This window comes from Drosophila erecta, unplaced genomic scaffold, assembly GCF_003286155.1.
Source record: "Drosophila erecta strain 14021-0224.00,06,07 unplaced genomic scaffold, DereRS2 tig00000021-arrow-pilon, whole genome shotgun sequence".
NCBI lineage: Eukaryota > Metazoa > Arthropoda > Insecta > Diptera > Drosophilidae > Drosophila > Drosophila erecta.
This window is the reverse complement of record NW_020825198.1, coordinates 20685823-20696212: the sequence shown is the minus strand read 5'-3', so window position 1 is coordinate 20696212 and position 10390 is coordinate 20685823. Positions and strand designations below refer to the sequence as shown.

At 40.0% G+C, this 10390-nt stretch overlaps 2 protein-coding genes across 4 annotated transcripts; one reads left to right on the top strand and one right to left on the bottom strand.

Annotated features, from left to right (window-relative positions):
• The first annotated feature begins 1698 nt into the window (after positions 1-1698).
• On the top strand, positions 1699-8000 carry LOC6546294 (cysteine-rich motor neuron 1 protein). Of its 3 annotated transcripts, none has more exons than XR_003407707.1 (6): positions 1699-1964; positions 3683-4183; positions 5232-5362; positions 6953-7346; positions 7509-7607; positions 7668-7803. XR_003407707.1 is itself a non-coding variant. In XM_001973490.3 (6 exons), the coding sequence occupies exons 2-6, from the start codon at positions 3837-3839 to the stop codon at positions 7525-7527; spliced, it is 822 nt and encodes a 273-aa protein (XP_001973526.2). In that variant the 5' UTR covers positions 1701-1964; positions 3683-3836; the 3' UTR covers positions 7528-8000. The 3 variants fall into 3 exon arrangements, 2 of the variants coding, with proteins under 2 accessions (XP_026833463.1, XP_001973526.2); XM_001973490.3 differs by having other exon boundaries at positions 1701-1964; positions 6953-7149; positions 7219-7346; positions 7509-8000; XM_026977662.1 differs by having other exon boundaries at positions 7509-7803.
• Positions 5620-6757, bottom strand: LOC26526679. Its single transcript, XM_015158841.2, has 3 exons — positions 6681-6757; positions 6308-6628; positions 5620-5834 (listed from the first exon to the last, which is right to left on the bottom strand). Exons 1-3 carry the CDS (start codon positions 6738-6740, stop codon positions 5679-5681), a joined length of 537 nt encoding a protein of 178 aa, XP_015014327.1. The 5' UTR covers positions 6741-6757; the 3' UTR covers positions 5620-5678.
• Positions 8001-10390: the final 2390 nt, after the last annotated feature.

Below are 10390 nucleotides of genomic sequence, written 5' to 3'. Positions count from 1 at the left end.
GCTGCATTTAAATCGAAAGATAGTGACTAAATTCTAAGTTCTAATAATCTAATTATTATCAATATTAATTCAGGAGTAAAACTCCCTGCCTGGCGAACCCCAAATTGAATAATATTTAATTGTATCTGAAACTATTTATGCAAATAATGCTTTGATAAAATATTATTTTACAATATATTCTTGTTTGCTGCTATTTGGATTTTCTTTATATAAACTCCATTGCATTTATAAATTATAAGAGCAACTTTTTATGGGCAGTCAACATGTTGTTTAAAAACTATAATTTTTTCATTTTAACTGGATGTTTTGACTCCCACTGGAAAACCGCATTGATTACCAACTTTTTCCCACACTGCACCGATATTTTCATATTTTCGGTTGGGTTTTTTTAGTTTTTTACGTTTGGTGGGTTGAGTGTTTTCTTTACGTTCCATTATTGTTAAAAAAAGTTTGTCCGCTCATAATTCCCGATTGCTCTTTTGCTCAATTGTAAGTCGGGGGGTTGGGTGGATGCTCAGTGGGGTTTTCGGGGTTGGGTATATTCGGCAGCCGGGTCCGCAGTTGTTTTACGCAACATTTACTGTGGCATCGGACTCATCTTCGGTGGAAATTCTGGAGGGGTGGGCGTACGTGGGCACCCACATCTCCGGAGCTCGGACTTGAACTCTCTCGTGTACTTTTGGACTCAAACGTCTGTTTTACGCTAATTGGAAAAGTTGCAAGTTTTTTGCCCTGCTTTTTACCAGAAGGGGCAGAAATGGCAGGGACGCGGACTTTGCTCGATAGGCCCGTGCGGTGTGTGGCTTTTATTGGAGGCAAATTGCTTAGAGCGATGCTTATTAGCAGCTGACACGGCTACGGCTGCGGCTGTCTGGCTGTCTCATCATCAAAGTTGCGGCCTAAACTGCGAGCAGCTTAAAAAATACGTATACAAAATAATCACAAGACAAACGACCTGACTTTCATACTTTTAAATTGGCCATTAGCCCGCTTTCGCGATAGGCCCTGTCAGAGAATCTCGGCTACGCCCTTCCCGAAATCAGCTTAGTCTTAAGCCCCTGCATCCTGCTCTTTATTTGTAATTATAATAAACAAAAATGACTTTATATTTTGAAGGATGTTTCTGCATCCGCTGTTTGCTCTCGTCGCGCCATCATCATCAAGAGCTCTTCGCTAACGCGGTGTTTATGCGGCAGCGGAAGTTGTGATTAAAAAAAGGGGTTTCTAACATTCGGTACTCAACTATTTAAACAGAAATTCTCTTTATTCAATCCTTGTTAAAGGGCTGTTAGAACAATGTGTTAAGTGTAACAAATCTAGACATAAAATAATAAAGCAGCTAAAAATATAAAACAAATAAATGATCAAATTACCTGCGAATAATATGGTCACCAGAAATTAATAGAACTTAAAAGAACTAACTAAACATATGTAAAGTAACTAAATTTGAATTTCTAAGTTGAAGAGCGACTGAGCCCAGGATTTCAGTTACAAATAAAAATGGGAAATTTCTTCAAACTCTCACTGGCATTATTCCGAAAACAGCCACCGTGTGAACCCGAATTTCAGAAGGACTGCGAGGTCCTTCGCGTATTGTGTCTGATGACTCTGCCTTCCAGGCTCAACGGCGAAAGCGCCTGCGCGGTGAGAGGAAATAGTGGGATTTTCCTCCGTGGGGCAGCAGAAACAAGAACAAAAACACTGGAATATCCCGAAGTCGGAGCGATACATGTCCGTTCTAACTGGCAAATGGTCCGTGCAGCGACGGCGGCAGCAGGCTAGTTCAGTCTCTTGCCTTAAATGGCCGCGTGCGGCAGACAAAAGCGCATGAAAAATTCATTGGGAGGCGTCGGAACCGAAAGTTTATCGTCAGGATAGCGACAACAACAAGGACCACGGCACTACTATAGCGCATATAGTATAACGAGTGCTAGTCCTAAGCGTCTGTCGTTAGGTGTAACGAGGTGTGCTCCTGTGTGTGTGCAGTGTGTTTGTGAGCAGGATTTGTGACTGTGTCAGTGGCATTGCCAAAAGAAACACAACAACAATTGAATGCCGAATTGAAAGTGGTTGACAGGCAACTGGAAAAACAACAGCCGAGGCAATAACGTCGAGTGTCCTTTCGGCCAAGTCAAAGTGAAAGCAATACTCGTCCGAAAAGTAGAGAAAATACACAAAACAGCGATCAAGAACCAAGTTGCCATCACCGAAAGCTTATTATTTTCCCATTGATTTCCCAGCACATAAAGCGAGCAACAATTCCGAAAATAATATATATTGTAGGCCTGAAGTGGGAGTAGTCGCAGCACATCAAACGTTTAAATACAAATTAGTTGGGCATGTGTTCCAACAAATTCGATTTCCCCGCATTCTGTCTCTTTCGCAAACGCGTTGTTCCGTCCCTTTCTGGGTTGAATTTTCAACAACTTTTTGGCATGTGGCATACTTTTTGGGAATTCGTTGAAATTAATTTCCAAAGTTCTGTTTTCTGTTTCGTTGTATTTTTCCTTTTTTTGTGGTGTATGGGGAGCAGTTCATTTTCCAGGCTCTGATTTTGGCCCTGACCACGTTTTGGTTAATTAAGCCAGCGAAGTCGCCGAAGTGCGATTTGAAGCCAGCTTGAGCAGACATTGATTAAAAAAATGTCGATGGTGTCATCAAGTTGAATGGGAAAACTTTAATTGGGAGCCACGGCTGGGGAAACTTTTCCAAACTGATGGACGAATGCGTGGAGCTTGCTTTCAAAAATTACTTTTTAATTTGAATCTGATTAAGTTTCTGTGAAACTTTTCATAGTCAATTAAAAAGCATTTGACCTTTACATATTTTTTGATTAACAAAGTTTTTCTGGCACTACTGTCGCTTGAAATCACCAATCTAAATTATTGCTAAAATTTAGTTTTTATGTGAAAGTCAATTGGTTTTGTTTAACTGGAATTTGCTTCTGCGAACTCGTGATAATTTAAATGAGTTACAATGCAATGAATTTTCAATCAGGACTCTCTCGCCGCCATAAGGTGCAATTCAATTATATCCGTAGGCAAAAAAGGATAAAGTTTTTTATTTAAAAGCGAACTAATGTTTCAATGCCCCTAAAAGTTTGGCGTTATATACGCTTTTTTATACATTGACATTGTGTCTGTCGAAACTGCACTCCACGTTTTCAACGTTATTTCGCTTTATTGCATCTGAAAGTTTTGTAAGCCACTTATTACTAATTTATGGGCCAACACGAAATTGGCAGAGAATTATGCACTTCATTATTTAATTTATTCTAGCGCTCGAAAGCTTTAACTTTACCTACTCCTAGCGGAAAAATTCCCTAATTCCCTAATATTAAAGAAAGCAAATGGAATTTATGAATGGTGTTTAAAACGAAATGTTGCTTATCAGAGTTGAAAATTTGTCCTTATTAATGCATAATTTGATTAGCGCATAAAGTGTCACCATTTTAGGATATTTCAATTTACCGAAACACATTGCGGAACCATTTCACAAATTTATGACCGTCGAAAAGTAGGCAGCCGTCAATGAAAATTTAATGAAATTAGACCGGCAAGCGATTTCCGCAAATTTTCAATTGTAAAACGCCAATTCTGGAGCTATTTGGGGATTGGGCACAGAGGTCCTGTGCGCAGTTTATGGCATTTTAATCATCCAAGAACGCTCTTGCTCTTTGCAGTCAACATGCAAATTGCCTGCGCCGGACCCGCAGTCGAATCCAGGACCAGAATCCTTGCCAGGCATCCTCATCATCAGCGACATCATCATCATTGGAGGCAGTGGAACGCAAACGCACCGTAGAGCCAGCAGGGCGCAATAAAAATTGCCTATAAATGGGCGGAAGTGCCAGAGGCGTGGGCTGGAGGGGCGTGGTCCTGGAGCAGGATGTACGCACAAGGACGCCCCAGGGGGAGCGGCAGAGGGGGGTCGCTGGCAAACAGCAGCACAACAGCGCCCAGCTTCCGCTTAGGATGCGCTCGAACGGAAGTTATTTTGGCCGCCTGAACGTGAGCGCGCTGCTCATCTACTTGTGGTGCTATCTGCTCCTGGTTATGGCGGCATCTGGCGGCAGCAACCACGTGGTGAATGGGCTCAAATGCTACTGCAATCCGAAGGAGTGCGACGTGATCCGCTCGCCCGACTGCCCCGGAAAGGGACTTATGCTTTGGGATCCCTGCAAGTAAGTCCCGCTCCCAGTGCTCCAATTAAAACGATATTTTCCGGCCTGCACATCCATCCATTTTGCATGTAAGCTCCATTCTGGCTCCATTCTACTTTCACTTTGTTCTGGTAATCTGGTAAACTTGTGACTTTTGGTATAATGAAATACAATTTTCCATAGCTAGTAATTTAAAATTTAAAATCATTCTATGATTTAATTATTTATATGTGTCCCCATTTTGTAACATTTTTTCCAAATCGTGCTGTCATCAAACCAATTAGATCAATTTAAAATTTCGGATTGTAAATTTCCAATATGCTAGTTCTCAAAATAAATAGGCAAACTCCAAATTAGGTTTAGTGCACAAAGCTTTGTTGTTGTGTTTGCCTATCACACAAACGGGCTGTTATCATTATATTATCGTTGGATGGACAATGGCGGTCAAAACAATAGAAAACAAGTTAACAGCGCGTAATTCTAAAGCTTTGATGATTACCCACAGGACTATCAACGTTCTTATTTTACGCATACTCGCAAATTAGACAAGTGTTAAGCTCACATGATTTAAATATTGAAGCAACCTATTTTTGTAGTAAAAACACCCAATAACAGCACTATATCTTTATTCGACATAAATATACGCACGTAATTTTATTATTTTATTGAAATAGTTTAGCTTAATGATTTCGCCGAGAGGTGTGACATTTTATACCAACTATTACTTAACTAAGCATGAAATGGTCGCAAATTTATAAGCTCACCACGATCTTAACAATTGGCATTGATATAATTAAGAGCGTCAGACATCAGAGTGTCTCGTCCAAACTCCAACCCATTTCGCATCGGGAGTCACGTAATGTCCTGATTGGAATTCACATCAGGCACAGATGCCTGCTCATCCTCATCCCACTCCCAGTACCCAGAGTGTTAACTAATTGTTAACGCTTATCGAATCGAAGACGGAATCTAATCAATTACCACTGGGACTCCTTCCATCCATAGTCCATTGCGAGCACTATGCCCACATCCATCTACACTATATGTCATATACCTCCACTATTCGCAGATGCTGCCGCATATGCGCCAAAACCTTGGGCGAATCCTGCGGCGGTCCGGGCGGATTTTCCGGTCAATGTGAGCCGCCCTTGCAGTGTGTGACCAAGCTGCCCATTAGCAGCGGATTGGGCGTGTGCATGGGTGAGTCCTTAGTTCTATGTATACACTGCAAACGTGAGGTATAAGAGGGTATGCCAATCGAGTGCCAAATAGTAAGGGTACAAATAAAAGTACTTGTATCTTTGTAATCATTTGAAATTTAGCTTCATTTAAATATAGTACAGCGGCATTAAGCTTATGTTAGCTTGGCAGAAAATAGCAAAACCGATTAGTCTGTGAATTTTTGTCCAATGTGATTTGGCGCTTGCAAAAATAATAAATTGGGCTGGGCGGAGCACCAGCAAGCGGTTATGGTTGTGGAGAATTCGCATTTAGTCGCATCCATTATGCATCAACATCACGTATTATAGACCACAGCGCCCTCAATTGATACGTCCGCCACCAGTTCGGAGCTCTTCAGCATTTTCAGTCGCACTTGCCATTTGGCCTGCGGAGCTCCTGGCGGGAATTCGTCCGAAATGAATGTGTAGTTGCGGATCTCGTACAGCTTTCCCTGCGTAATTTGATGGCATCAATTCGGGTTTTGTGTATAATCGTGTTTGGGGAATTAATGCGCCCGGTTGCGGGGCAATTTGCAAGGGAAATGAAAAATGGTAAATGGTAAATGGTAAATGAAATAACTGCAAAATGCTGTTCGGTTCTAAATAGTTTCGTTCGACGATAGTGCGAAAACACGAAATGTTGACAAATATTTGCTTTTATTTATTGAAAGTTGTGTCTCAAGGGAAAATGTTTGTCTTCCTCCTGCTGTGCAGGGGCAAAGTTTGGCCAGCTCGAAAAATAAGTGCAAGTTCTATTTCATTAAATTGGTTTCCTGGCTTGTTGTCATCGAAATATGTTTTGATAAGAGCTGAAGCCCTCAATTGTAATAATGAATAACCACTGAATTGCTAGATTGTTCTAAGCGCTTTCCAAATTTGAATGGGAAATGCACAAAGAGCGATTAAGGATGTATATTTCACTAACCTTCAAAACAGGACAGTTGGCTGGCAAATTGCTGACGGACTTGAGCCTTTTGAACAATTTGCCAACGATGTTGTTTTGGTACATCGATCCCAGGTACTTGCATCCGTCCATCTTCATGTCGGCTATATTCATGCGGTTTTTATCCTTTTTCAGAAAGTCAAATGTGCCGTGTACGTCGAAGTGCTCGATGGTTTGATTTAAACTAAATTTGACCGCTACCACGGCCGTCCTTTGTCGCACAAGTATACAATCAAAGTTGTTGACATATGTCTTGGCTATAATTTTGCAGCTCAGTGACTTGATTGCAATGTCATAGTTGTTCTGGCGGGTAGAGTTTCTATTTAACATATTATGCGGGGCAAATACAACAAACCTTGGCCAGTCCAAATTGCAGACGAAGAAATATCACCAAAAGGCAAAACCGGGCCAGCATTGTGCCAAACTAGAGCGAAAAATGGGATTTGGGTCGGCTTATATAGGCCCCGCATAGTTTAAAATAAGCCATAATCTCTTTTAATGCGCTAAGAATCAAAGTTCATTGTGGGCTTAATAACCATTTAATGCGTGATTAATACCCCAGAAATGTACCCCTTTTCATCCATTTGGTGTTAATAACAGTATTTGTTTTGCTTGTTTTTCGAATAGATTTGCAGCACCTGACCGCCCTGACCTACAGTCAGCACGATAATTGTTCCGACAGCGACTCGATTGTTTTGGAGCCGGGCTGCGAGATAACCAACAAACGCTGCCAGTGCTGGCCAACTATGCGCACCTGTCTCAGCGAACTGACCAGCGATGGGGGATCCCCCGACGATTCCCGCTGGCACTTCAAGAACCTGGAGGTTGGTACACACTTCACACACATTGTCCACAAGGACGCTTTTCTTTCTAATCGCTTTGTTTGCCGCCAGGACTGCCAGTTGAACTTGCAAAATCTAATAAAACTCGAACAGGAATTCGATGAAGACTACAAAATCTCACCGAGCAAATTCACATACAAAAAACTGCGCAGAAAGCGAAAGTCTCTAAAGAAGCGAATGTAACTATATACACTATACCCATGGGCTGGAAATCATATGCAAAGCTGTCCAAAAGTATGCATCTTTTTGGTCTATGCACACTTTTGGATGGCTTTAAATTGTTTTCACAGCTAGAGTGACTTCTCAAACTTGTATCTCATTGCGAAATTCCTTGTTTTCAGCATCATCTTGAAGGATTGAGGCTTGAATGCGCCATTGCCATTTTCCCAGCTCTCAGCTCTTAACTCAATGAAACTAAATGAGGAATCTCTGTACAGATAGTATGCTTACTTCTAACTAATTATATGGCTATTATATATAACGTACATATATAACTACAGATACATATACAAGAGGAAAAGTACATATGAGAAATAGACAAAATGTATGCATCCTAAGACATTTGTTACTTTATTGTTTTTAGAAAGCGCGTACGTACATATGTATAAATTTGCAATTTTTATTCCTACCGCCCCCGAAAAGAAAATATACAAAACAATAAATGGAAAACATTTACAAAATGTTATTGCTTTAAATAATAACAATTACAAAATGTGCAAAGTGTTGGAATATTCCATAGGCCTAAGTCAAGCCATTCAATAAACAATAAAGCCGAATGACAAATTTTGCTAACTGGAACAGCATCGAAAATATATAAGTGGTCAGAAAATAAAGCGAAAGTGGTTTTCTTCATTATGGGACTTACTGGTTTGTGATGAGAGGATACCTCCATGAAACAGATTTTGTAATGGTTTTAACAATCTCCTTTTTTTGCCACAATCATTTATCGTAAGTAGCTAAAAATGTGGTTTTTGTTTAACGATTCAACAACTTTAATCGTAAAAGATAACACTTAAAAAAACTTTTATGAGACGTGTATAAAAACACTATAGTCGCTTTTCTGGACTATCAGATACCTATTACTCAGTAATTAGTAGTGCATGGAAGAAATTTCTTAAAATATCGGTAGTAAATGGCAACCAAATAATAAAATAGGGAAAAGGGAAATAACTTTTTAAACTTTGTTAAAGGCGTGACAGTAATGAGCGGTTAGCGGGCGTAAGCCTGGAACAAATGAGGAAAAAATTAAAATAAATCATATATAAGCCAAAACTTTATTCTTTTTTATGATCAGCCTTTATATCTTACATATATTTTACGTGGGATATAATTACAAAATGTGTAATGCTGTAATAATGGTTTTATCCCTAAAGTATGCAACATGTTAAGAGGGTGTACAAAGTGTGTAGGTTGCACATGTAGAATGTAGGGTTTCAGCTGCCAGGCGCTAGGTGTCGCACGAATTTCTGCGTAAAAATCGGCTGAAATGTAGATAATGGGAATTTCTGTTAAGGAATAAAAATAGTTTTTAATAATTTGCTCCTTTTTTGTAGATTTCGTTTACGAAATAAATACATTTATAAAGTGCATTATCTTTAAGATTCGTTTGCATATTAAAATACTTTCTCTATGCTACACAAGGGGCTACAAAAATGCAAAATGCTGTTCCGTTTATATTATATTTCACATGCCTTCCCAAAAAAAAATAAAACAAATAAAGTATATAAATTTAAGAGAGTTTTTGAAATAATTGCTTGTAACATTTTGATAATATACCAGAATATACATATTGTTATGAGATTTATTAACCATAGTGACTTTTATGTTATAGGTGACAAATAATTTGTATTTATAATCAATTGTCCAAGATACCTAGAAACTACTTAGTACATGGAAACCACTAGCTCACCTGTCCTGTTGCGAAGCCTTAAGAACTACCTGGCGAATAATGCAGCGCTCCAAAGCCCCAATTCCAAGCCCCTTTGCCCCAAAAATCGGCCATCAACAGCAGTCGAGTGGGTCAGTTCTTCATCTCGAAAAGATCAAAGATACACTTTGGCGCTTAAGTGTTTTCCCGCCACTCCGCAGCCTCATCGCCAGCTATCAAGTGAAGGAGTTCGAGATATTTGTTTCGCTTTTCGAATTGAGTTGTTATATTTTCTGTGGCTCCGTGCACTCGAGTTCGTTAGGCACCTTAGTGGAGCAAACAAAAGCAATTAGACGGCGTCATCTGACAGCCTCAATGGAATAGTTTTCGGGGCGAATGCCGGAGGAATGCCGCAGCATTTATCGATCGATCGCCCTCTGATGGGATGTCCAACTGCCAATGAGACCGGGTTGAACAAAACTAAGTGAAATAAAAAGCGGACGAGGGGGGGCCACTGTATCCAGGGCGCAGAACAAAAGAGCCCCAGTGCGGAGGAGTGAGGTGTTAAAAATTCTACTCTTTATGCTCCTATTATGATTTGACTCGCTGCTTGTGGACTTTGATGGACGTTTGCGATATGAGAAGTATCTGTTGGTGCACTTGGAAAAACGTATTTATTTGAAAACTTTAGTTCGATTATAATAATAATGAAATAATTTCTGAAACTAATATTAAATGAAATGAATAAAAATAAGCTACCTAAGCAAATTCTGTGCCTTCAATAATGTTGAGGAATCTGTGTAAAGTGCCCAAATGAAACGTTTCAAATCCTAGATTGATCCGCAGATTTTTCGAGTATATTGTGCGTGGAGTTTTATAAATCTTTTCAGCCTTTGTCTCACTTGTTTGACAACCGATGCGTACAAATCAAAGCAGGAATCCAGAGTCAGAGGCCCCAAGCCCCGGCTCGTCTGTTGTTTGATTAATAGCCGCACAATTGATATGTTAAGTGGTAAATTACGCCATTGGCACGCAAATGTATCTTCGAGATACATGCGTTTGTGTGTAGACAAAATAGAAAAATACAAAAAACGGGCAAATTGTTGTTTGTTTAAGGCGCCGCTTTGAATGGAGATAAAATCTCGGAACTGCGCTATCGAGGCTCTGGAAAGGCGGAGCCTAAAGTGCGTAAAGTGATTTAATTTTGAATGAACGGCGGAGAAAGTTCATCAAACACTCACACTCACACGTTGGCCGGCATACAATTATTCAATTACTTGGTTGACTTTTCCCTCGCTTTTTGCAGGGGGAAGAAAACCCTGACATTTTACAAGGTTCGTTGGCTGAAATTAAAAC

What these genes read in the sequence shown, in the direction of transcription:
- LOC6546294 (XM_026977662.1), top strand. Translation starts at nt 3,837, where the DNA reads ATGGGCGGAAGTGCCAGAGGCGTGGGCTGGAGGGGCGTGGTCCTGGAG. An exon ending in ATGCTTTGGGATCCCTGCAA is followed by an intron (nt 4,184 to 5,231) that starts GTAAGTCCCGCT and finishes CACTATTCGCAG; the next exon opens with ATGCTGCCGCATATGCGCCA. An exon ending in CGGATTGGGCGTGTGCATGG is followed by an intron (nt 5,363 to 6,952) that starts GTGAGTCCTTAG and finishes TTTTTCGAATAG; the next exon opens with ATTTGCAGCACCTGACCGCC.
- LOC26526679 (XM_015158841.2), bottom strand. Translation starts at nt 6,740, where the DNA reads ATGCTGGCCCGGTTTTGCCTTTTGGTGATATTTCTTCGTCTGCAATTT. An exon ending in TGCAATTTGGACTGGCCAAG is followed by an intron (nt 6,629 to 6,680) that starts GTTTGTTGTATT and finishes TCTACCCGCCAG; the next exon opens with AACAACTATGACATTGCAAT. An exon ending in CCAACTGTCCTGTTTTGAAG is followed by an intron (nt 5,835 to 6,307) that starts GTTAGTGAAATA and finishes CAAATTACGCAG; the next exon opens with GGAAAGCTGTACGAGATCCG.